Source organism: Acomys russatus, chromosome 22 (assembly GCF_903995435.1).
Source record: "Acomys russatus chromosome 22, mAcoRus1.1, whole genome shotgun sequence".
In the NCBI taxonomy this organism is placed as follows: domain Eukaryota; kingdom Metazoa; phylum Chordata; class Mammalia; order Rodentia; family Muridae; genus Acomys; species Acomys russatus.
In genome coordinates, this window is record NC_067158.1 from 14868538 (window position 1) to 14896315 (window position 27778).

The window sequence follows — 27778 nt, forward strand, 5'->3', positions numbered from 1 at the left end:
GTGGTGATAGTGGACACTGTGCCTGATACAGGGGAAGAATAAATGGAAGTTCAGAAGCTGTAGTGAGAATGACTTCCTAGTGAGACCCTCTTCTGTATACAGATTGACTGCTTGATGCTCAAATGAAGCCCAGAAGCGTGCGGATTGAGTTTCTTTTTTGTTTTTGTTTTTGTTTTTTATTAGTAAAATTCATTGACTTCTTATTGCCTTGTAGGAATGAGTTTGAGGTTTCCCTCCCACTCTCAATCTTTGATTCTTATGGGTGCAATCTCATGTAAGGGAATAATAAACATCCTTGAACATTTTGGCTGCACGGCCACCACCTTCTGCTCCAATTCCTCTATGTGTGGTCACTGGGGATGCCGTGGACTCTAAATCTGTACAAACACGTATACTTTGGGTGTCCCCAGTTGCTAAGAATTTGAAGTTTCACACATAATAAAGATTCAGAAGCTTCATTCTGGAAACAAAGAAAAGAAAATATGACTGACGTATAAAAGTTCCTTTGAAGGAATCCCAGTACATACTGATAAAATGATGAACGTGGGAACCTCCTTCCTTCCCTACCACAAGGCCATCCAGACAGTGCCCTAATGGATGGGAAGATGAGCTACTGGAAGGAAAGAGCCCAGCAACAGATAAATATAGGGAGGATGAAGATGCCCAGGAGGTCTAAGTATGCCTGTGGTGGAGTGGTTTGTTCTGGCGCAATGTATTCTAATGTTAATTATTTTGCTTCCCGAGGTCTGCTTGCTGTCTTTTATGAGCAGATTATCACGTACCTGAAATGAAGTTTGTGAAATTTGCCTCTCAAATTATCCCTGATTGGCTAAATAAAATTGCCTACAGCCTAGACTGGGCAGAAGAGAGATAGGCAGAGCCAAGGTTCCCAGGCTTTGGGGGAATCACAGGCGCGCGCGCGCGCACACACACACACACACACACACACACACACAGGAGATAGAGGAGCAGGAAAGGAAAAAGAAAGCAACAGTTGCCATGGGTTAAGCATGAACTGGAAGCATGTGGCTGGGAGGAACTTGCTCTGAGGATCAGCATGATGGAGATAACAGCCCCAATTGAAACATGTGCAAGTGTTTATGGGATTTTTGCTGGGATTAGAAAAAATAGCTTAGGGGGTTAGTTTCTGCCCAGTTCCAGTGCATAGACACATTAAAGATCTAACAGGTGTCTGTGTCATCTATTTCTATAAGAGCAGGTTAAATAATAACTGCCGTAATAATTTTATGTATTAATAGTAAATATTAATAGCCTTTTACAACACAGTGTCTCTCACTGCTGTTGCCTTTCTTCCTCTCACTCGCTGCCACTGTGCCATTCCTCACATTGTGCCATTAAAGGGAGACTTGTATAAAAACCAGATCTCTAAAACCAACTGTGGAGGCTGAAGTTAGAAAAGTCATGAGTTGAAGGCTAGCCTAAGCTACCATGAATAAAACCGTTTTTCATAAAATAACATCTAAAACAAAAATAAACACAACCTCAACAAAACCCAAAGCTAAACATGAATCCAAGTACAGGTGAATATCCAAATCAGATTTAAAACACAAGTGTTAATTTATGATAGTTAGTCATCCTTTGGTATGGCTCCCAGGACCGCCTGTTGATATTTGTATGTCAAGGCTGGCTTTCCATGTAGTTAAGGCCATCTTAAGGTGTTTTATAATCCTGAACACAGTGCAAATGCTATGTGAATAGTCGCCATGTCAGTGTCTAAAATACACTAACAAGGAAACCTTTCTGTGCTTAGCACAGTCTTGTGTTTCTCCTGAAGATTTTCCCATCGGTGGTGTGATTCTGGGTGTGAGACTATTGCACGAGAAGAGCTGTTGGGACACTTGGTGGGGGTGAGGGGACTTGGATTAATCTCGAAGTTGACCAAGAGGCACTACAAACACAGTATGCGATGCTTTCTGCATCTCTTCAGTGATTTCCTGTGGCTAATGGTAAATTACAAGGAGAGAGTTTACACACTTTGGTGCACCCCAGGGAGTTTATCAGCTAACCATTGGTGTTTTCCCTCCTTGGGATAGGAAGAGAAGTTTTACCTAGGTTATCTAGCATTAAATATTGACTGTGCTCCTCTCTCCTTCTTTCCACTTCATATTGCACTTTCAAAGCCAACCCTTTACTCCAGGCTGATGAGACAGTAACAGTGGAACTGGATTGCTCACGTGATAAGATTGCATCCTGTGCATGGGCTGGGTGCTCTATTTAAAAAAAAAAAAAAAAAAAAAAGGACCAAGAACCTCAACATCTAGGGACATAATAGCAAGGGAAAGTGCGTTAGAAGTGGTTTTGTAAATGCCCATCTCTCCTACATTTGTATATCAATAACACAGTTAAATTGTGTGATTTAAAATACTTGTACCTACAAGAAGAACATTATGATAGGCAGATTTGGGCCCAGGAGTCCCGCTCAAACTATGGTACCAGCCAAGGACAATTCAGGCCGTAAACTTCAAACCACTACCCAGATCTAGCCAATGGACAGGACATTCTCCACAGTTGAGTGGAGAGTGGGGTCTGACTTTCACATGAACTCTGGTGCCTCATATTTGACCACGTCCCCTGGATGGGGAGACCTGGTGGCACTCAGAGGAAGGATAGCAGGCTACCAAGAAGAGACTTGATACCCTATGAGCATGTACAGGGGGAGGAAGTCCCTCTCAGTCACAGTCATAGGGGAGGGGAGTAAGGGGAAAATGGGAGGGAGGGAGGAGTGGGAGGATACAAGGGAGGGGATAGCCATTGAGATGTAATATGAATAAATTAATAAAATTTTAAAGAAAAGAAAAAGAAAAAAATAAAATACTTGTAAACATCGGAAGCAAGGAACGGAAGTTAGGACAGCCTTGTTCAGCTTGCGCTTTGGTCCTAACTATTTTCAGGCAGCAAGTCCAGAAAAATCCCTCTTAGTGATGAAGTCAAACATTACTTAGCATTTTCCAATGGATAATTACCTGGAGCGCAAACGTTTGAATGGTCGCTTCCGTTTTGTTATACGTAAACTGACCTAGGAACAGTTCTTCTCCTTCACATTTTTTATTAATGCCCTGCAAAGAAAACAACACACATGGAGACTGTGTTGAGTGGGTGCTCAGTCGGAAATGGATGCCGAAGCTTACACAGCAACAGTTCACCTGAAATTGCGTGTGCTGGAGCTGAGGGGACGGCTCCGTTGTTAAGATGGCTTCGTGTGCAAGCTTGAACACTTGCGCTCAAATCCCTAGTACCCATCTAAATATCTGCATAAGGCTGCCGGTGCCTTTAATCCCAACATCAGGAACCAGAGACAAACAGAACCTGAGAACCTAATGCCAGCAAGCCTTGCCGAGATGACAAGTTTCCAGTTCCGTGACAGACCCTGTCTCAAAGTAACAGAGCCAAGGGCAAAGAGCAATAGAAGAAGTGCTTGGTTCATCAATTCTGCAATACATACGAAAACCGGGAAGTACTTGTTAGTGCTAAATGATTCCTGTGTGGAGGGACCAGCCAGAACGCCTGCAAACGAGGAACAGTAGTACAGAAACACAGAGGAGCAGGACCAGCCAAAACTCATCCCTAACTCAACACTGCAGCGCACTCGAGCATCGGATGCTGGAGTCAGAAAGCCTCAGCAGCATGAAGTTAGAAAACATTGGTGGGTGCAGGAAGTGGGCTAGACCTTCTTCCTGCCAGGAATATTAAAGGACAGGGGGAAGGTCTAAGCCTTCAAGGGGAAGTGGGAGTAGGCATTCAGAGAGAAACCATGGGGGAGGTCAAAGGGCAACAGATGGAAACACAAACTCCTGTGGCTTGAGGTGAAACTAGCACTGCAGGAACTTAAGCTGCAAGCCTAGAAAGGCTTAGGATCTGGGCCACGGTTTGCTAGAGGAAGGGGAAGGGAGGGACTCAGAGCCGACGCCATAGGAGGCCTCAGTTCATGGCTCTCTTCCTGACCCAGCTGGTTGTACATCTGGGGTCCATCTTGGGCTCTTCTTCCTCAAAAGGTTCCAGCAAACCAGTCAAGTTGAAGTTGACACTTCTCACATGCAGGAATCCTTTCAGAGTCGTCTGGACTGACTATGTTCCTGGACTTTAAAGGAGCATCGAGACATCCAAGAAAAGCAACTTTATAAGGACCAAGAGAGACCCTGTACACAAACAGGAGATGAAGCAAAATTCTGATAGCAATTCGTATCTTCAGATGCAAAGAAGACCGCACTGCAAACGTGAGAGAACATGACTAAACTCTAAATAAGCAATATCTGTTGGAACCAGAGCCTTATAGAGTATAATTATGATGGGAGAAATGAACATTTTTGCATAGGAGTTAAAATAAAATAGATACAGTCTTTCAGAGATGGGCTATAAATGGGAAAAAGAAAATGAGAAACAGACTTTCAGACACAGGAAGGAGATCCCAGTAATAGCCGTACACTGGGCTCATGTGGCCATCATCAAATCCGAGCCAAACAGTAGAAGCTTTCCAACAGGGTGGCTGGGAGGAAGAAAGGAAGGAGGGAGGGAAGCGTGGTTTATGTGACTGGAATAAACAACAAGAGAACAAGCACCTCTGATGAATGTATTGGAAACAGAAGTGTAACAAAGTGAGAGTAAAGCAGACAAACTGGTGGCAGATGCCTTCGGAAACGCATAAGCTGTGTACAGTAAAGAGAGTAATTGCTTTCAAGTGCTATAAGGCTCAACGGGGAGCCATGCTGGGGAGTCACCAGGATTGAGGCAAAAGAGGGCACAGATGCCCAGAGCCTTGAACACGAAACACAGATGGGAGGCGTTCCAATCCAACATGCAGTCCACAGAAACGAAACCAACATCCATGGTAAAACCGTGCGCACAAATACTCACAGTCTCATTTGTCATAAAAAGCCAAAAACCTGCAAATAACTTGGGTATCTACCAACTAATGAATAAGCAGAATCAAACAGTCAAATATTTATTCTCTGGTTTCAAAAAAAAAAAAAAAAAAAAAAAAAATAGGTCAAATATTGACAAGAACCACAACATAGCCAAAGCCTTGAATGTGCGGTGTTAACCAGTCACTGGAGAGCGCACACAGTATGATAATGTCTCGAACAGGCCAATTTGCGAGTCAAAGTCCATCATCAGTGGTTGCTAGGTGTGGAGGAATGCTAAGTGAATGTATCAACCGTCAATAAAGTGCTGTTTAGCCAATGAGCTGCGCAGAAGGACAGGAAGTGGAAGGCGGGACTTCCTGGAGGAGGGGAGAAAAGTTTGATGGTTGGAGGAGGACAGCGGGAACTTGATGCAGACCAGCCCAGGGGTCATAGTGGCAAGTGTTGGAATATATATATGTTATAAGGTTTGGAGTAGTTTGTTTACTTTACGCATAGATTAGAATCAATTGAGACTCTGCCTGGCGAGGTGCTGGCAGCTTTAAAGTACGTTTCAGTCTCCTTGTGTCAGTTATTTGCTTTGTAGGCCTAACGGATACAAAATACTGTAACAGCTAGGGTCTAAGGATGTGATGGGGATGATGGGGGTGAAAGGTGAAGATTAAGTAGTATAGGGCTCCTTCAGGAGGCAACAAAAGAGTTCTTAAATTGTGGTGATGGCTATAGAGCTGTGAGTATACTAAAGCCACTGAGGTGTGCGCTTCAAATGGAAAACTCTTATGCTATGTAATTTATGTCTCTATAAACCTGTTTTTTTTTAACCAATGCATTTTAAAAAAGATTTATTTACTTATTGTGCATACAATGTTCTGCCTGCACGTGTGCCTGCCCACCAGAAGACGGCACTAGATCTCATTATAGATGGTTATGTGTTACCATATCATTGCTGGGAACAGAACTCAAGACCTTTGGAAGAGCAGCTAGTGCTCTTGACCTCTGAGCCATCTCTCCAGCCCTAAGCCTGTTTTTTTGTTTTGTTTTGTTTTGTTTTTTGTTTTGTTTTGTTTTTTTAAGACAAAGATACTGGGTGGTCAGAACCACATAAAAGAGGTGTTTTTCCATCCCTTTGATGGAGGGGACCCGCCAAATAATAGCCAACACTGAAAAATCAGGAAATGATGGTAAAAGAAACTGTAGACGCAGGGACCTCCTTAACAGATGAAATTGCTGCTAACGGGAGCTTTGAGATGAAAAGAATTGGGAACAGGGAGAAGTAGGAAGACACATCACAATGTTTATGTAAACAGCCAACATTTCAGGTATACAGGAATAATTTTTTAGTTCTGTGAAGTCAAAATACGAAGTCCAACACAGAAACCATCTGGTCCAATCCTCTCAGTCTGTAACTAACAATGCAAAAGCCCTAGAAGTCAGAGACACTCAGCCCACTATAAAAGGCAAATTCAGGGCTAGAGGTATAGCTCAGTAATAGAGTGCTTGTTTGGCCTACAGGAGGCGCTAAGTTCAATCCCCAAAGACACAAGACTAGCTCCTCTCCCCGGTCAAACACCTTTATACCAACCCACTCCGAATGACAGATTTAGACAGTGTCTCACATAGACAGAGAACTCCTTGGGTGCACTGGAGATGTTTCCTGAGGGGGACACCTTCTCGGAGATGTGTTCCATGGTAACTGCCGTAGGGATGATCTTCCTGGCTAGCTTAATGAGGACGTGACCCTGGGAACCTGGAAAGGCCCAGCACTTCCCAGGGTGAACATCTGGCTGGAAAGAACACATTACATTAGTCTCTCTTCTGGGTGCATGAATCCAACCTTGCAATACTGAGCACATCACCAGCGGCCGCTATAAGACTCTTAAGACTAAAGCATGAAGCTCCAGAACACATATCAGACAGGAGACCCTTCTCAAATGCCCTAGGTTGGCTTGATCACCCAGAGCACCTTATGCTTCTGTCTACCGGAGGCCCCGTCACAGCAGCGTGCTCGCTTTCAATGTCACAGCTAGAGGTTAAACTGTGGCTGGTGCTGCCGGTGACTGATGGTGGCGTTGACAGTGATGGTGGTGGTGATGATGCGGATGGGTGAAGAGACAATGGTGCTTATGGTGGACGTGATGCTGGGGTGGCAGAACCGACAGTGATGGTGGTATGGGACATGAGGGTGAGCCTAGCGATAGTTGATAGGTTGATGATAACGGTGGCTAAGGACGGTAAGGGGAGGTCATGGTGCTAAAGAAGAAAAGCAAAACGTGCCTTGGACTAGATGTTAAAAAGGTAGCCTGGCAAGAAGTGATTGTAGATTTGTCTCTGAAGATACTTTTAAAATGTGAAAGCAATTTCTGGCATGCGGCTCACAGTGTGTTGACGGTCATTTTCTTTCCAAGTGAGGGAGAATGCTAAGTGGCAATTTCTGGCATAGTCAGCCCTTGTGAGAACATGTGATTGGCGTAGCAGCTAATGCCAGACCGGCATTTGCAGGACAGACTCGCTTAAACAAACGTTTGTTAAATGGCTGAAGTTTTCAGTGAAGAAAGGAAGTCAGAGAATCAATGAAAATGAAAGGCACAGAATTGCACGTTCTGACAAAGTCTACTTTTCTGATCTTTAAGACATAATAGTAATAGTTTGTATAAAATTTGTATAGTGTGATGGGTTAGAATTGTAAGGAGTGTCTAGGTTCTGTAGGCAGCATGCATATTCTTGACTCCATCGTACACATTAATACAGTTGTGACATCTTATACCGAACTCTTTTTTTTTTTTATTTTAAATATTTATTATTATGCATACAATGCTGAAAGGGGCATAAGATCACATTATAGATGGCTGTGAGCCACCATGTGGTTGCTGGGAATTGAACTCATGACCTCTGGAAGAGCAATCAGTGCTCTTATCCAATGAGCCATCTCTCCAGCCCTTATACCGAACTCTTAAGACAGACACGGTGCTATCCTGTTTAGCACTTACCTGGAGAATCATATCTGGAGGCATCTCATAATTGAGAAACCCTATCCCATGCCAGTACAGTTTTGCTTTATTACTTTTATAACTTGCTGAGGTCCCAGATTCAATGACAGAGGCTCCTAAAATTGCAAAAAATAAAAAATAAAAAAAAATTTTAAAAAGCATAAAATTTAATACATGCTGTGTGGATCTTAATGATAGTCTTGGAAGGGTATTGCTGAAAAATCACCAGACCCAGGGATGTCCTGCTGACATCCTATTCTCTTCAGACAGGCTTTTGCCCATTTGTTTTCTCATTCCTTAGTTTTGAAGTGGGATCTCACTCGGTACTGAAGGCTGACCTTGAACTTGTGGCAACCTCACTTCCTAAGTGCTTGGAGTAAAGGTAGGGGCCACCATCTCTAAACAGAAAGCCATGTTTGCTTCTTTAGTTTCACAAGATGTCTGAAACTATTTTATGTTTAAAAACAAAAACAGAAACAAAACCCTCTTAAATACTGGAGCAACTGAGTCAAAGCTAAAACTGATACGCATGCTGTGTTTATCATTATCCAGAAAATCAGACTTCCTGTTAGCCTCACTCACTCAAATTGGAGAAAGCACAAAGCCCTTGCCATGCATACCCTTCAGGTTATGTCTGTGACAGTAATTGTGTAAATTCATCAAACTTCAACTTTTTTTATTTTGGTAGAGCTTTAATTGTAATTAAAGAAATGTAAGAGTATTTATCAAATATTATCCCCTCAAGCTATTTCATCCTAGGAAGGAAACGTATTTTAGACAGGAAAACTTTTTAAATGCAAATCACTTCTTCAAGGTGACTTGAGTAGCACAGTTTAACACTCAAGCCCATGTGCTTGTGTAACCCTGAACCCCGTGTTCTTGATCACGCATCTAGGTTCTGTACTTTTTCTGGGATGGCATGCTTTGAAATATTAAATGTGCGACCATGGTTACCACATGCAGCAAGGGGAAATACAAATCTCCCATTTAAACTTGAAATTTAGAGACAGAATAATGCTTAGGAGGCTGGAGAGATGTGTCTGTGGTTCGAGAGTAGTGTTCTTCCAGAGGGCCTGATTTATTTCCTAGCCCCACTTCAGGCGGCTCACAGCCAATATTGACTCCAGTTCTGGAGACTCCTGTGGCTTCAATGAGTACTGTGAGACCGTGCACACATACACACGTGATCAAAAATGTATCTTAAAACATTTTTAGTAACAGTCTTATGCCATATAATAATTATCTAGGGCATGCTTATCCTATAATTGTTTGTAATCTGTCTAAAACGGAAATTAAAGCAGGAATCTTTTATCTTAGCAACTAATATTCCTACTTGCATGACTGACTGGACAGGAGAAAGCCCCTTTTGAGCGATTGCTGAGGTATACAAGTCTGATTCCCTCCATTATCCTTTCACGAAAAAATAAATAAATTCTGCATTTTGAAGAAACTCAATTATTTCATTCATTTAGTTTTCTGTTTTAGTTAGCTTTCTTGAGAAGTAATTCACCGATTTGGTACAGTTTGGCGTTGCTCGCCTTAGCATACTCAGAATTGTGCCAGCCATCACCACAGCAAACTTAAAATGAGTGTGCTCTGAAATAATCCCATAGCGAAGAGCATCACAGTCTGCAGCCTGTTGCGAACAACTACTTAGACTTACTATAAGCAAGCACCACCGGGCCATTCTTTATCTTGCCTGCAGAGTACTTTAGTCATCTGTTAGTGGCATTTTTATTCTTATGGCTATCAATCTGGTTGCTACAGGTATTCTCATATGGGTATTTGTCTGGGTTTCTGCAGAGGGGAGGCTTGAACCCAAGCCTTTACGCATCCTAAGCCAGCACTCCTACAACCGAGCTATTCACCTAGCTTTGTTATGCATGGTTTGATATAAGTGTAAAACTTAATTCTCAGGTAACTATCCAGAGGTGGCACAACAGGTCACTAGGGCTATATTTAACTTGAGAAGTAGTTCTCCAACTGCCTTCCAAATGTACCACTTAATCTCACACACCCACATGCTGTGGATGAGAGCCGCGGACTTCCCAGTGCAGGCAGTACTGGGCAGCTCTGTCTGCCACTCTGACAGATGTGTACTGGCACATCGCTGTGCTTCCAATGTCCATCTCACTAATGAATAATAATGTCCAGTATTTTTTCATATCCCTTTCACTTTAAATTTTTTTAAAATAAAGTGTTTTCTGATATCTTGCCCAGTTTTAAAACTGGGCTTTCTGCTTTATTATTATTGAAGTTTGAAGACTTCCATAAATTTTAAATCTGAGTGGCTTGCTAAATTTGTGTGTAGATATTCTCTCTCCAGCTTGTGAACAAATTGTCACCTCATTCTCTCAATTGTCCTTTTTAAAACAGAAACTACTATTAATAAGGTCCAAACTGTCTACTCTTTTCTATTTGATCGTGTGTCAGTGTTTTCTCTAGGATTCCTTTCCTAGGCAGACAAAGGAAAACAGATAATTAAGGCCAGCCTGGGGCTGCACTGAGAGTTCAAGGCCAGCTGGACAGCTTATCAGGACCCTGCAGGGCAGGTAGGTGGAGATAGTTCAGTGGTAGGTGATGGTCTGATACCCAAGAGGTCATGAGTTCAATCCCCAGTGCAACAAAGTAATAACTACTATTTAAGAGATAAACTAGATTTTTTGTCCTAGAAAGTGTAGGGCTACATGCTTTACATTCAGACTTTAGGTTAACTTCTGGTAAATGTGGGCCAGGGCTGAGGTTTATTTTGCAATCAGTGCCCTTCATACCAGAACCGCTGACTTCACTTCTCTGCTTTGCCGGAAACCCAATTCACCGTGTCCATGTGGACCAACTCTGGGCTTGTGTTCTGTGCTGCAGTCTCCTGATTTATGCAGCTTTATAAAAATTGATCTTGACAAAGAGCTACTGAATGTTCCAGCCCCACCCCCAACACACCCCAATGTAAACACTGGTCATTCTAGTAGATGTTTGGGCCTCTTTTTTTTTTTTCCTGTTAGTTATCATGTTTTTCTTAAGTTGACAGATGTTAGTTCTTTTCTGATTTGCCTGTTTTCGTGTGTATTTCCGCCCCTTCCCCTGTTGCATTTCTTGTCTTGGGTTTGGGTTTCCCTGGTAATGGTAGCTAGGAACGGTGAGAATAGACACCCTTATTCTGTTTCTGATCTTGGGAGAAATCATTCACTCTCCCACGAGAGTGTTAGCATGCAGGAATTCTTCAAGAGGTTGAAGAAAATCTCTTTAGTGTATTGAGAGTTTTTAATCATAAATGGATTGATTGTTGTTAAATAATTTATCTAATTTTATCACCCCAATGACCAGATTCTTAATCCTACTGGTGTAGCAAATCACACAGATTTTCAAAAGACAAACAAGCCTATTGGTTCCAGAATTATCATTTGTGTGTATTCCCGGATTTGGTTTGTTGTAAGACATTACAAAGTGAAGCCAGGCATGGTGGCACATGCCTTTAATCCCAGAGCTTTGGGAGGCCGAGACAGGCAGAGCTCTGAGTTTGAGGCCAGCCTGGTCTACGTAGTGAGTTCCAAGACAGGCAGGGGTATATAGTGAGACCCTGTCTCAGACAACAAGCAAACAAAGTAAGAAAAGACATTTACCAAAAAATAAAAAGGACAAGTGGCAGGGGAGATGGGGGGAGGGGCTGAGAGGGAAGAAGGGTGGGGAAACTGCTATAGATGGCATGTAATACACACACACACACACACACACACACACACACACACACCATTTTATTACTGACTTTTAAAATCTCTTAAAGACCATGTGTGTTAATAACTCACATACCTTGGGCATCTGAAGTCTTTTCAGAGATATATGCAGAAATTTCTCATGGGAAATACCCTTTGGTAATTACTGCAATGGTGCTGCTCTTTCCATTAATGTGTGTATCTTCATGATAATTACTAGACAATTTCATCAGCTACAGATGTTTTGTCTAAAATAAAAGCTTGCTCTCAAGCTTTCTCTTCTGCTTCAAATTCCTAATGGTTTTGCCCGTAGAGAATCGTTTTTTTCAAATATTTGTGAAGCCTTTGGCTTTGGCATTTTAAAGATGACACCTACATTTTTCTATGCTGATTAAACTATTAAAAGCAAATATTTTTGTTTTGTTTTGTCTTGTTTCTCGAGACAGGGTTTCTCTGTGTAGCCTTTGCTGTCCTGGACTCTCTTTGTAGAGCAGGCTGGCCTTGAACTCACAATGATCTGCCTGCCTCTGCCTCCTGAGTGATGGGATTAAAGGTGTGCACCACCATGTCCAGCTGGATATAAATTTTTTAAAAGGGCAAGTGGAGCCATTTGAGATTAGAATTATCTATCTATCTATCTATCTGTTCATATTACAATTATCACAGTGCTCAGGAGCCCTGTGTATAAAAGGAGAGCATCCCACTGTTTAGCCTCAGCCCTAGACATACTTTTTCCTTTCAGATAGATTTTAAACACACACTTTCTCTAATCGGCATATTGTTATTCACTTCTTATTGAATGGCTTCTGCTCATCAGTACATTTTCGTAAACTGGGTCACTCACCAACACTGTCTCACACTGCCCTTCACTCTTCCCTTCTGCACTGCCGACAGACTGCAGAGGTCACAGATCACAGCCTAAGTAAGTTCTTATGGCTTAATTTCAATAGGAAGATGCTGAGCACATTACTTTGCAAACCACCTTTACATATCAGCTTTTAACCAGCAACAGTGCACTTAGCATCCCTGTAAGGTATGCCATTATGGTCCTTAATAATACACAGTGGTGCCTGTCTGCTGAGCTGCATTCTCTGCCTGCTTGACTTCCCTGGGGCATCTCAGCTTTCTATGTGGTCCTTCTAGATACAGGAAAATGGATCCTGGAAAGCAATGACACTCATTCCTGATATCTTTGTATCTAGATTTGTTGATTTCCCCCCTTTCTTGATGTCATAGGAATGTGTGTCAGTTTCTAATAAAGATTTTTAAATCGTTTTATTAAATCGTCCCTCCCTTTTTTTAAAATATACATTCATCTTTTCGTTTTTTTTTTTTTTTTTCTGTACTCACCAGCTGACTTCAGGGCATAATCAGCCAACTGTATTTGGTCCCCTCTGAACTTTTTAAGTACATAATGTACCAAGTTTGACATTTCCTAGAAAGATTATAAGAACAGTTTTCTGTTATTGGTCTCTACCAGATACTTGAGCTTCTATCCTTTGTCTCAGGGACTTGGACATGAACCTGTTGCTATTCTGAAGGATTCTAACAGTCTGAACAGCTCCCAGATGCTTTCAGGGCTGGGCACTGATGCACTTAGCTGTCCCGTGCACAGCTCTGAGGAAGTGCTGATAGAGCTAAAGCTAAAGCATGATTGGGACCATGGTCACACAGAGAGGAGGACCTGGTGCTCCCCCTTAAGCCCTCCCCACTGCACTATGGTACCCTCCCATGGGATAAGGCCTGGGGAGGACCTGGGGCTCCATACACAGTGGTGCCTGTGCCAGGTGTGGGCCCGGTGTGCCGTCCATCGCTGGCGTCCTACACTTAGCAACAAAGACTGGAATATTCAATAGTTATCTGAGAATCAGGCAGCTCACAAAGGCCAGGTGACTGCTTATAACAGCAATCTCTCACTCACGTGAATGAGTATTGGGCTCTGAAGGGTACTCTTGTTCAAAAATAAGCAAGGATCCCGAGCAGGCACAACAGGTGGAGTTATCATTGACCAACTCAAACAACGTGCCACGAATGCTTGGAAGCCATGGAACTCCAGGGTTAGAGTTCTTCATCTTTCAACCATAGGCATGGGGAGGAGAAATTGGTAGAGGTCCAGACAGTGGGTGAGCAATGCAGGGAAGCTCTGGGTCTATGTCTGCAGCTCCCCAGAGGCATAGTTCTAACTATGGCAGAATGGAAAGAATTTGCTATGGCCATTCAAACACCACCATTTCTTTTTCTTTTCTTTTTGGTTTTTTTTCGAGACAGGGTTTCTCTGTGTAGCCTTGGCTGTCCTGGACTCACTTTGTAGACCAGGCTAACCTCGAACTCACAGCGATCTGCCTGCCTCTGCCTCCCCAGTGCTGGGATTAAAGGCATGTGCTGCCACCACCACCTGGCAAGATCACCAATTTTAAACCACTGGTTGGTTATTTTGTGGGAAGCAAGTTGTATCTCAACACAGTGTCCTCTCTGACACAGTATGGGTGGAAAGGTAGACTTTCAACACCAGCACTGGTGAAAGGCAGCCAATCAGGGGTGCCAGAGGACATGAGCTAAGGTCAGTTGGTACTCAGTCAGTAGAAGAAGCAGAAGGAACAATGCAGGGCTGACTGTCTCACCCCCATCCATGCCCCAGCCCGCCTTGCCTCATCTAGAACCTCCGTTGTGGCCTGGTCCTGCACAGCCTCTCGGTGGATAGGCCAGCTGTGAGTGTGCACGCCGTCCTTCATGTCTCTAAGCAATGCCTTCAGAACATCTATTTGTTCAACTAAAAACAGAATTTCACGAAAATTGTTCTCCAACGTCTGGCTTTCCTTCCTGTACACAGGGGAAAGCACAAGGTGAAAAAGGGAAAGCGGTAAGGCTCCTGCCAACAGCTTCAAGGCCAGCAACGGGCAAAGGAATCCACCTAAGGGGAGGAAGAAATCCATTCTGCAGGGACGAGAAAGCAGCCACGTGCATTTGTCTGCTCATTGCATTTCACTGTGTAAGGACAACAAGGAGGATGGACACTCAGAAGACAAGAGTCACAGGGTAGCCTTGCTTGGCTTTCTCTACATTGAACAGACAGGATGCAGCCAACCTCACTGGTCCTCAGTCAAGTGACATCATACAAATGAATGCTAGATCCCAGTGTCATCCCCTTCAAGCTGGGACGTCCTGCATTTCAAGTGCAGCAGACAGAAGTGTTTTTGAAGCTGTAGCCTGGAGATCCATGCAGTGTCCACACTTGAGATATTTATTTATTTTTTATTTATCCATTTTTTATTTGAGGTAGGCTTGTCACTTGTAGCTTCAAAAACCAGGATCTTGCTACTTCAGCCTTCTGAGTCCTAGAAGTATAGGTACATGCTAGGTTCCCCTGGATATGGTATTTTAAACAGACCTGGCTCTTTGGTGTCTAGGAGGAAGTAGCCAGGGAAAATGCTCTTGACTGGCATGATATAAAAAGTATGAAACAGAGCTGGGCAGTGGTGGTGGACGCCTTTAATCCCAGCACTTGGGAGGCAGAGGCAGGCGGATCGCTGTGAGTTCAAGGCCAGCCTGGTCTACAGAGTGAGTCCAGGATAGTCAAGATTACACAGAGAAACCCTGTCTGGAAAAACAAAACAAAACAAGCCAAGTATAAAATAGAAAAGGATAGTCAAGGCTACACAGAGAAACCTGTCTCGAAAAACAAAACAAAACAAAGTATAAAATAGGAAAATTATTAAATTATTTTAGTCTTATGCATTTTCAAAAAATCAAACTGCGGTGTTTCAGTGTTTGGAGTCCTAGTCATATGGAATGGCACATACAAAATTCCACTCACTTTAAAAGTTCTATTTGCTCCTTGGGCATGCGAAGTCTGGCCTGAAATAAAGAAGAGAAATAATCCTCAATATTGCCTTTTCTCTCATTTGTATTCCTTCTGAAAACACACGTGGACTCTTGAAATATACCATGGGACATAAAAGCTGCTTTTATGTGTGTCTTCCTTGGCCTGCCGTGTATTCCTTTCCTGTTACTATGTCTGAGAAGGTGGCCTTACCCATACTTCCAACAGGAGGTGACAGTTGATGTGAGCTCCAGGATGGATGCCTTATTTGCTGCTTCTAAAGGCGAGAAAGGGAGGGACAGACAGAAGGAAGGAATAGGAGGACAGTGGGGGCACCACTGCTTACTGTGGATGCCCATCTGTTTTCCTGGGGATGAGCTATGGATCTGGGCCAGTATCTGGGCTGGGACCAAGAACGTGAAGACACTGAGCCGTAGAAGCTCAGTGGGGCTTTATGTGGCTGACCTTTCTTCCAGGACCAAAGTTGGTGTCCTGGTTAGGTTTTTGGCAACTTGAAACAAGTTGGGAGAAGGAGACCTCCACTGAGAAAATATCTCATCAGATTGTCCTGTAGGTAAGCAGTGGGCACCTTCTTGGTTAGTGATCGACAGGGAAGGTCCCAGCCCACCGTGGGTAGTGCCTACCCTGGGCAGGAGGTTCTAGGTTGTATAAGAAAGCAAACTGAGCCGGGCGTGGTGGCGCACGCCTTTAATCCTAGCACTCGGGAGGCAGAGGCAGGCGGATCGCTGTGAGTTCGAGGCCAGCCTGGTCTACAAAGTGAGTCCAGGACAGCCAAGGTTACACAGAGAAACCCTGTCTCGAAAAACCAAAAGAAAAAAAAAAAAAAGCAAACTGAGCAACATGGTGAGCACGCCAATAAGCCATGCTCCTCCACAACCTCTGCCTCCCTCTAGAGTAAACTATGCCGTGGAAGTGTAAGCCAAGCAAACCTGTTCTTTTTCTGTTTGCATTTGGTCATGGTCCTTTTTAATTTTTTTTAAAAAGATGTATTTATTTATTATGTATACAGTGCTCTGTCTGCATGTACATCTGCAGGCCAAAAGAGGGCATCCGATCACTTTATAGATGCTTGTGAGCCACCATGTAGTTGCTGGGAACTGAACTCAGAACCTCTGGAAGAGCAGTCAGTGCTCTTAACCTCTGAGCCATCTCTCCAGCCCTTGGTCATGGTATTTATCACAGTAGTAAACAGCTAACTAGGGCAGTCTGGACCGCCAGGACCAGGATGTGCGATGGAATGTAGACTGGACAGGGAACAATCTCACTGAGATCTCCAGAGCTTCCAGGCAAAGGAGAGCACTATGCCGGCAGGAGATGGGGGAAGGTTAGCTGTAAGGACTCTTTTTGCCTTTTATGCTTTTCCTGGAGCATCTCCTGGGGAGTCTGCAGGGGTCAGAAAGTATAGAGAATTTGGGAGGTTTCTTAGCCATAAAACCACCTAAAAGACCCTTACTTTTTGTAATACTATAGTTGGCTAGCCTCACAGAACTGAGATAATATAATACAAGCTGGACTCACCTCATAGCATATTCAGTTTTAAGTGAATGACATGCAGCAATAATTTTTTGTTGTTGTTTTTTGTTTTTTGAGACAGAGTTTCTCTGTGTGGTCTTGGCTGTCCTGGACTCACTTTGTAGACCAGGCTGGCCTCGAACTCACAGCGATCTGCCTGCCTCTGCCTCCCGAGTGCTGGGATTACAGGCGTGCGCCACCACACCCGGCCTGCAACAATAATTTAATAAAACATCACCTGGTAATGATAGAGCCGGGAGCCATATTCTGCAATTACGGTATATAATTGTCCGGGTTTTTGAGCAAACCCTATTTCTTTAAACCACGGATTCTTTTGAAGTCCTTCAAAGAAAAGGCAAGCTGATTAAAGAACTTATCAAGAAACACTTACAAAATACCTTATATGTATTAATAACCATTTCTGAAAGTGTGAGTGAGACAGCCTTAGGAGGACAAGGCTGGGGCTGCAGCTCAGCAATTGAGCACTCACCTCAGCACTGCAGAGAACGAGAATGCTGGGGCAGTGGTTCAGTCACTAGAGCTCATGTTAAACAAGCGTGAGGAATGGAGTTCGGCTCCCTGGCAGCCACCTAAAAGCTGACGTGGCCGTGTATGTTATAATTCCAGCTCTGCAGAGGTGGTGGTATCTCAGACAGTTGGATATCTGGACTCAGGTTCAGTGAGAGGCCTTGTCTCAAAAAATAAGATGGAGCAAAATAAAAGAAGACAGCTGGCATTGGCCTCCAGGGTTTTTGCATATGCACATGGGCTCATGGACCTATGTAGACATGTGCACATACATGTATATGTCACACACATACACAGAGTTGAGAAGGGCAAGGAGACAGGACCACATTCCTAGGCTGCTTGTAGAAAATGGTGAAGGAGAATATCCAGTCCTCCACAGAAACCATCGAGAGAGGGGGGGGGGGGGGGGGGGGGGGGGGCAGGGAGAGCAGGAGAGAGAAGCGGGGAGAGAGAAAGAGGAGTAACTGGTTCTGGAATATGAGACTGGTCATTAATGGCTCTGAGACTAAAAAACAAAAGAAAAGGGAAAAAACCCGAAACCTAATACACATCAGTGTCCTTCCTTGAAGGCAGGGCAATACTCCTACAGGTTTATCAGAAAGATAAAGAAAAGTAAGCAGAGTCAGTGAAGACTGTGGGACATTAGTGAGATGCACAACTATTCAGATTACACTTTCCATCCAGGAAGAGGAAGAGGTAAAAAGACAGAGAAGGGATACCTGAAAGAACAATGGCTGAAAAGTTCTCACAGTGATGAAAATAGCAAATCTGTTCGCCGAGAAAGCTGATACAATGCCAAGAAGAAGAAACTTAAAAATCCCCCACACTGGGGCTAGAGAGATGGCTCAGTGGTTAAGAACACCGTCTGCTCTTCCAGGGGTCCTGAGTTCAATTCCCAGCAACCACATGGTGGCTCACAAGCATCTATAATGAGATCTGGTGTCCTCTTGTGATGTAGAGGTGTATATGGAGGCAGAACACTATGTGTGTAATAAATAAATGAATATTAAAGAAAAGAAAGTTAACGTTAAAAAAAAATCCCCCACCCCAAAACACATAATCAAACTGTCCAAAGACAGGGGCACAGAGAAGAACTTGAAAACAGCGGGAAAGGAATGCTTCCCTGTGCATAAGGATTCGTGGTAGGATTCTCATCTGATTTCTCATCTGAAGCTATGGGAGCCACAGAGCAGTGGGATGATGTGTTTAAAGTGCTAAAAGGACTATCCGTGCAGTTATGGTGCCAGGGAACCTCATATTCAGCAAACTAAAACTCTTTGCAAACGGAAGAAGAAGAGGGAAGGGGGATGCGCGAACAAATCCTGCGGCATCCGCTGTTCCAGTTGCTGTCCTCCAGGATCTCCCGAGGGGGCAGCTCAGTGCCATAGGAAGAAACCGAGATTTCCAGTTCAGGTACCAACAAATATATAAGCCACTGTTGTGATAATGATGGTTAGTGTATTGTTTACTTTCTCATCGCTGAGACAGAATAACCTAGAAGTAATTTACAGGAGGAGATATTTATTTTGGCTCAGTTTTAGAAGCCGCCATCCACTATAGTAGGGAAAGTGTGGCCCGGCACTGCACGCGATGATGGGGGTTTGTGGCATGGCTTGTCCACAATGTGGTAGATCAGGAAGAAAAACACCTTGGAACAGAAGCAGGGCGAAGTGATAACCCTCGAGCCCACGCCCAGTGTTCTGTATCTGCTAGCTCCATATCCCACATGCTCAGTAATCCCCCAGAACAGCCCTGCCAGCTGCAGACTAATTGTTCAAACATATTTAGACTATAATAGATTGTAACTCAGGTTTAATTTCTTAAGTGATTTAAAAGATAAACACATAAAACATAATGATAAATCCATGCTAACGGGTAACCGAGTATATGCATGATTTACAAGGTAATTTGCAATCAAATCCTTTTGTTATCAGTTCTCTCTGTTGTAATTCCGTGGTAAACATTAAGAATATATTTAACAAGTGTGTGAGAAGAATCTCCCAAAAGCACCTTACAACCAATTCAACACAATAAATAATAGTAACGGAAGAAATTAGAAACAGCAAAAAAGGTATAAGGCATAGAGAAAAAAAAAAAAAAAAAAAAAAAAAAGATAGGAAAATGGCAGAAGAAAATCTTTTCTGGTGGGTGATTAAAGGTAAATGAGTAAAATTCTCCAAGTCAAAAGTGGTGGCACATGCATGCAATTCTAGATAAGGCTGAGCAGGAGGATCAACAGTTCCAAGCCAGGACCTGCAGAGGTGGCTCAGCTGTTAAGAGCATTCGTTGCTTTTGCAGACTACCCAGGTTCAACTCCCAGCACTCACACGTCAGCTCACAACCATCTTTAACTCCAGTTCCAGGGGATAGCTACAATGCCTTCTTCTGGCCTCCATAGGCCCAGAGATGTAGCTCAGCGGTATGGCTTGCTTAACATATGTGCAACTCTGGGTTTGGTCCCCAGCACTGGAAAACAACAGTAACACACACACACACACACACACACACACACACACACACACACACACACAATGCGAAAAGAAATTAAAGAACTCGGGGAGTTTAAAGCAACGCATAAACTTATGTTCATGAGTTAGATAGTTTATTATTATTAACATGGCAATACTTCCCAAATCTATTTATAGATTCAAAGCAATCTCAGCCACTGGCACAACATCAGGCTTCTGGGCCAATGGGAAAGACGTAGACATGCATTCTATGGCCAATTGAACTTTTGTCCAGATGCCAAGATTATTAAAACTGTCCCTAGGGGAGAATTATCTCTTCATCAAATGGTGCTGGCACAGCTGCATACTAAGGTGCAAAAGAATGAATCTGGAATTGTACTCTGTACCACGTGACCACAAAATGGGCCAATAACATGGTTGTAACTGCTAAAGCCACAGGACTGCCAGAAGAAGACAGCAAATCTTCACTGTTCGCAATTTGCAATGGATTTCTTGATAAAATTTCATCAAAATTATAAATATTTATGAACCAAAAGATAAAGTGAAAACCAAAAAGACAGTGTTGACAATGAAGAAGGCACTTTAAAATCGAATGTCGAGATGGACAAACACAGTAAAATAATGAGAGACAAATTGACAAGTCTTTAGACAACACATACCTACAGCCTATAAGCTCATACAAACTAGTCACTAGGAAGATGTAAATCAGAACCACATGACCATTCTGTAGCTACCAACATGAATATAATTAAATAAGGAAATGAAAAGGGATAGTGAAACATAGAGAAAAGCAGACTCCCCACACATTGCTGGTGGGAAGGGACAGTGGGGTGCCTACTGGAAAAATTATCACCGCTTCTTTCCTGGTATTTCCACTACTAGGTATTTGCTTTAAAAGAATCTAAAATAAATGTTCAAACAAACACATGTGCACATGCTCATAAGTGCAGTAACCCTAAGACCAAAAACGTGTAAGTAGCCCAAGTGTCTATCAATGGACAAATGAGTTTTAAAACGTGGTATATAATACCCACAATGCAATATTGTTGAGCCATGGGAATGAACAACAGACTGATACACTCTACCACAAGGATCACCCTTCAAACAGTAGGGTTAATAAAAGTAAACATACAGAAAATGGCCGGCTTTGTCACATGTTTGAGCTAGGTTAAAGAGGCAGGATGTAGAGTTGAGGAGCAAGAGAATGGGAAGCCCCTGACTTGGGGTACAAGCGTTTCCTTTAGGAGCAGTGTATACGCAGACTACCTCCAGAGAGAAAGTGGTTGCTTAACGCAGTACCACCCAATAGCACTGAATTATCAATTAGACTCAGTAGAGAACAAAACAACGGTGGCCAGTTTAGTTCTTCTGAGATCTGTACGCATCAAGGGTTAAGGCTGAACCAACGCATGTGTTGGCAAGTTGGCCCAGAAACAGTTTTTATCCATTATAAAGACTCAAATGTGTATCATAAAAGAGGATGTCATGGGGAGACCTGGTGGCACTCAGAGGAAGGACAGCAGGTTACCAAGAAGAGACTTGATACCCTATGAGCATATACAGGGGGAAGAAATCCCCCTCAGTCACAGTCATAGGGGAGGGGAGTAAGGAGAAAATGGGAGGGAGGGAGGAGTGGGAGGATACAAGGGATGGGATAACCATTGAGATAATATGAATAAACTAATAAAATATTTTTTAAAAAAGAAAAAAAAAGAGGGTGTCATAGTTATACAAGTGTACCCCATAGGCTCATGTGTCAAAAGGCTTGGTCTTCGTCTTGGCCCTACTGGGAGGAGGTAGAATGGTGAAGAGGTGTGGCTTAGTAGGCGGTTAGGTCATTGGAAGCGTGTCCTTGGAGGGAACATTGAGAACGCACAATACTGACCTGCCAGGCAAGATGTGTCTGCTAGAGCAACAGTGGCATGAGAGCTATGAGTGAACTAACTACTTTCTCACTGGGTTTGAGGCCTGCTCCACAGGGAAAGAATTGCATACTCAGTGCTAAAAAGCCCATGGCTGGGGAGGTCACGGGCTCTAAGGGTATAAGGTGTCATTGTTATTTTGGTAAATTACCATGCTGTCAAACGCCTTCGAAATATTTATACTTACACCAATGGACCTGGGCTGCTCTCGATCATGGCCAAAGAAGTTTTTTTTGTTTGTTTGTTTGTTTTTTTTCCAGTCAACAGCAGCCAATGGAGAGTTAGATAACTGAGCAAAGTGCTGAGAATAAGAGACCTAGTGGTGAGCCATAATGAGATGTCTACATAAATCCCACTACTGCAAAGACTCGGGGAATGCCAAAGAGGAGGCAGTAGGAAGGCTGTATAAGCTGTAGGGTGGGGAGGAGCGCTGTGAAACGTGTTTTCTGGGCATGACTACTACAGTCATGAGCTCACAGCAGTTGTGACCACCTGTCCAAGACCTATGCAAGATCAGGGAAAACCCAAAGTCTGGCATAGACGGGGTAGATTATGTACAGGCTCTACCCCCTGCTGAGGAGCTACCAGTCATGTATAGTTGCTGGGGGAGGGAAAATCCTTCTGTTTTGAGGAGGTAGGACTGGTATGTTTCCTGTGTATCTTGTGATAGGATGGGCCCACATCTATTTGCACATGGGCAGCACCAACAGCACTTAGTGTTTTCAAAAAATAAGTCATAAGGTTGTGGGTGGGGCATGAGAGAGCTGGAGTGGAGAAATGGGAGAAAGAATTTAGAAAATTCTCAAAATAATTCGAATTTAAAATAAGTAGAACTAAAATATTGTATGCATATATTAAAATACCATGATGAAATGTATTGTTATGTATAATTAATGTGTGAATAAAAGCTTTTAAAAATTAAAAAAAAATCTTCAAACTGAGTCACTCAAATTCAGAAAAGGTAAAATATCAGATGTTTCTATAGGATTCTTTCCTTTTCACATCTATGTATCTATCTATCTATGTATGTATGTATGTATGTATGTATCTATCTATCTATCTATCTATCTATCTATCTATCTATCTATCTATCTATGTGTGTTGGGTGTTGGTTGAGTGTGCATGTCCCACAGCATGTGTGCAAAAGTCAGAAAATAACTTGATAGAGTCAGTTCTCTTCTACTGAGTTCAGAGACCAAATTCAGATTGTTAGGCTTGGCAGCAGGGATCTTTACCACCCGAGCTATCTCATTGGCCCCATATTATGGATTTTAAAAAAGATTTATTTATTATTTATCTATACAGTGTTCTGCCTGCATGTATGCCTGCAGGCCAGGGAATTGAACTCAGGATCTCTGGAAGTACAGTCAGTGCTCTCTACCGCTGAGCCATCTCTCCAGCCCCATATTATGGATTCTTAACTTTAATGTGACTTCTGTGTTCCTTTGCATATATATTATGGCTTCTGGTTTTGTGGGCTTGTGAGATTCCTATGTATGATGTATAAATATGTCTCTGAATCTATATATGTTTCTCGAGATTTTTCTTTTTCTCCTTTCTTCTGTTTGTTTTGTGCTATTGCAGTTTGCTTTGCCTCGTATTGTACTATTTCATTTTATTTTTATCCTTTAGATGCCTGTTTGTTTTCCAACTAGAGAAAGAGAGGTTATGGTTTTGGAGTGGACAGGAGGTAGGGAGGATCTCAGAGGAGTTGGGGGAGGAGAAACTGCAATCAGAATATATTGTATGATATTTTTACATAAAAAGCTATAATACTTACAGAAAGACAATTTCCCATATTACCTAAGAAGAATCCTATATTACTTTTAGAATAGGATATGGAAAGGGGAAAAAAGCTTGACGGATGTGCAGATAGAGAGTCATTGCACTGAGCTCCCTCTTAACACACAGCCTATGTATCGGTTTAAAGATCATCGTTGTTAAGACTTACCAACAAAAAGAAAAGTTGATGTAAACACTGTGCTTAGGATAATCTTCCATGATCGAGTTAACCTACAAAGGACCAAGAACGTTAGGAATTTAACAATGTAACCCATTGCTATTAACTTTTAACGTGGACTTTAAACTAGTCAGTACGTCAAAGACAACAGACTTGGTTTGCCTTGCTCCTGCTTGCTCTAGAATAATTCCACAAGCTTATTTAATTTCCGATCTGTGCTCTTTGAAACCGATAAAGTAATTTTCATGATGGCGTTGTGCATCCACTTTCCTCCTTCACACACATGTGACCATAGTGCAGTTGCGCTCCTATTTATGTATGGTCTTTAAATGGTTGTAGGTAGACAAAGCTTTTCTGAAAGTCAAAAACGATGACTGCACTACATGACAAATGACTGCGGTTAAATTAGTCCACTAGACGGCTCCCTAAACTGATAGGATTAGGATCCTGTGAGTGGAAGGGACCAGACTGCTGTCCATGTGCCATCTGGACACGGTGAGAAGGTGGTTGTCTTCAAGACAGGCCGAGAGGCTCTACCAGAGCCATGGTTGCCTGGAGCCTTGACTTTGAGCCCCCTCAGGTCCCAAACTGTGAGAAAAATCAATGCCATATTTAGTCTCCCAACCTCTGGCTTTTTCCTGTGGCCCAAGAGACAAGTACACTGAATCTAGCACCAAGTCCTCTTGTGTTTACAACTTCCACTCTGAAAGTCTCTCTTCTCAGCTCTATCCCTGCTCACCAGGTCTGTCTGGTTTTGTACTTCTGTGAATGGGCATCCATGGATAGCTCCACCTGTCTATTCCTTCTTAGCGTTATGCTTGTGAATGACCCATCATACTGCTGTATGTGATTGTAGCTTACCATTCCTCCAAGTGGTAAGTGTCTGGCCACTGAGCTATAACCCACATTCCCAAATTCAACCTTTACAAAAAAAAAAAAAGAATCATGGAAGGAAAAGAAGGATGCTAAATTTGAGTACTCCAGGTTGGCAAGCTAAAATTTGATCCTTAAGAACTAGAAAAATCAGGCTACAGAGATGGCTTAGAGGTTAAGAGCACTGTGTGTTCTTCCAAAGGTCCTGAGTTCAATTCCCAGCAACCACATGGTAGCTCACAATCATCTAAAATGAGATCCGGTGCCCTACTCTGGCATTCAGGCATACACTCAGGCAGAACATTGAATACATAATAAATAAATATTTTTTAAAAGAATTAGAAAAATCAGATGGCGATGGCTCATCTATTACTTGTAGGTGCCTAGTGGGTGCAACAGGAGAAGCCATGTACCAGAATTTAGGAAAGACTAGTGACACATGTCCTCAGCTTTTCATCTGTTGACTCTGAACTAGACTTCATTAACTGAAGGGCAGGACTGTAAAGAAGGGCTAAAAGGCAACCTCATCTGGAAGTGACATAGTCTGTATGATGACACCCCCCATTTCTTTAAAATGGACTCCTTTAATATTATATCCAACAGCCAGTAAACAGGTTACTTACATTGCAAGCTAGTTGACCAAAGGGTATAGGAAGGGAGTGTCACCAATCCACCTACTGGCATGATGTCAACTGGGCTTTGTGAACCACAGCTCACAAAGAGAAACTTAAATTCCCTGGTTACAGAACCTACACAGCTTGACTCCTCCTACTTGATGGTGCTGAGCCCCAGCCAGTGCTCCATAGCCAGTGCTAAAAGCAACTAAGAGGAGACTGGTCCTACTCCCTTTCTTGCCAGGGTAGTGTTTTGGTTTTTGTGGTTTTGTTTTTGTTTGTTTTTTTGAAACCATACAATGGAGGAGGCTTTACTCTCTAGAGAATGTTGTTTAGGTGTTAATTACAACTCATTGATTGGCTGAATTAAAGCAAAACTACTATGCTATCATATTTTCCAAAAATTAAGGTTTTTTTTCCTATTGATTTTTTGTAAGCTAGAAATCTTGACTCTTGGGCTCTGCTTTGTGAAGTTCTTCCTATGCCTTTACCTGGCCCGTGGGATTCTGCATCATGACTCATTTTCGAGGCTGCTCTTCTTGAACAAGGTCAGTCTGTAGCGGTCCTTTTGTTAACGGCCAGCATTGCTTCTGTGCAGATGCTCGCTTTCTGTTTCTAATGGTGGCTGTTACAGTGTTTTCAGCCTCCTCCCACCCTGACCCCCGGCGGCACCCTCCCAGGGGCAGCAGATTTGGCTCACCCACTAGACAGGGTTCTCTCTCCTTATGGAAAATATGTTCTTACCAGAGGAGGCATCATTACCACAGAATATAGCTCAGCACTTGGGCTGTTCATTCTCAGCCAAGGGTGCAGTAAACCCCTCTCTGGCCTCGTGGGCAAAGCCCAGCTCTAAGCTCTGTATGGCCCAGAGCCTGGACAAATCCATGACCACATGTCATCGGTGTGGTTTGTCACCACTGCCAAGGTTCACTCTTCCAAAAAAAGCGTGTGACTCATCTCAATCCTTTTCCCTTGTCCACTGTGATTAATCAATGTTCAATAGCACAATGGCTGCTGAGCCACAGACAGCACTGTGGTTGGAAGTTTCAGAGGGAACTGGAAATGCTTTTCTCCAAAAAGGAAGAACATTTGTTGGGTTATTTTACAGGTAGACAGGGCACCAATGTACACAATACACATGAGAGTTCAGCAGGGGGTGCTGATGCATGCCTATAGTCCCAGCACTTAGGACCAGAGGGTTTCCATAACTTTAAGGTCATCCTGGGCTAGGGTGTGAGGGCCTGTCTCCAAGACCATAAAGGAACAGACGCATGGAATTCATTCTGCAGCGTGACACAGGCTCCTTTTCAGGGGATTCCTGGCCTGACAGCAGGACGGTAACTCTAAGCTGCTGCTAGTCTCTTCGGAACAATCCTGAGAGGGCTGTTCATCCTTCCTCTGCTGTGTTCTTCCACTCATGTCTTCCCACAAGTTACAAAGAGCTCATAGAATGGAGAACACCGTTTGTTTTCTCATCCCGATTTTATGAATAGCAGGAAGCCCATACATTATGCTTTTTGATGTAGGTCTTCTTACAGATGCTTCTTGTCCAAGAACCAGACTGTGAGGGCAGATTATGAAAAGTCCAGTGACTCACTGTTGCATCATTCTTTGCGATACCTCACAATGGCCAACAGGTCGCCACACCCATGCAGGCAGGGGCTATGCACACATAAGCCTCCCTGGATCTCTCTGCTTCTCATGCCTTACCGTATCAGATTTCAAACCTAAGGAACAAAATGAAAATCTCCTAGGTGTCTACTGTTTTGCTCCAGAAAATCTGGATGCTTTGTTGTGGTTATTTCAATACTGAAAGATACCAGAAACACAGTGGAAGAACCAAATCCGACCCCATCTCATTCCTCTCATTTTTTTCTCTGTAGATAACTAACTTGAAAATTGATACCCTGTTTCCATATTTTCAAGTTCACAAGTTTTCCCTGACACAAACTCTGCTCACTACCAATTTCTACATGCACACCAGAGTGCACTTTGGTCACATATCTGCAAATGAAATTGCTGCATGGCAGGGTGACCTGGCTTATTTGGACCATACAACTCTAGGGTGACAATTATTTGACTCTCAACATTTGATGGCCTCTAGGTATAAATATTTTAAGTAGATTTTAATGTGGGGGTTTTTTGGACTGGTGCCAGCAAGATGACTCAAAAAGAGGTCCCCTCCTCATGTTCCCAACGCCTATAATTCTGGTGGACAGTATGGATAACGGTGCTTTCGTACTAGCTTTGGGATCTGGGCGGGAAGTTTTGAGATACCAGTAGAACCTCAAGACTGAAGAAGGGCCACTGTGGAAAGGAAGACTCATTCTGTCCTGGGTTCAGTTCCCAGCACATACATATCTGTTGGCTAGAAAGTACCTGTTTAAAAAAAAAAAAAAAAAGTACCTGTAATTCCAGTTCCAGGGAGTCCAACACGTTCTTCTAGTCCTATGGTTGTGACCTCTCTGGGGGTCATGTATCAG

General features: G+C 43.0%; 1 protein-coding gene across 1 annotated transcript; it reads right to left on the reverse strand.

Annotated features, from left to right (window-relative positions):
- Positions 1 to 178: 178 nt before the first annotated feature.
- On the reverse strand, positions 179 to 27778 carry Sun3 (Sad1 and UNC84 domain containing 3). Its single transcript, XM_051164941.1, has 10 exons — positions 27702 to 27778; positions 23800 to 23861; positions 17169 to 17272; positions 15392 to 15432; positions 14226 to 14397; positions 12928 to 13012; positions 7868 to 7983; positions 6497 to 6664; positions 2985 to 3077; positions 179 to 460 (listed from the first exon to the last, which is right to left on the reverse strand). Exons 4-10 carry the CDS (start codon positions 15418 to 15420, stop codon positions 341 to 343), a joined length of 783 nt encoding a protein of 260 aa, XP_051020898.1. The 5' UTR covers positions 15421 to 15432; positions 17169 to 17272; positions 23800 to 23861; positions 27702 to 27778; the 3' UTR covers positions 179 to 340.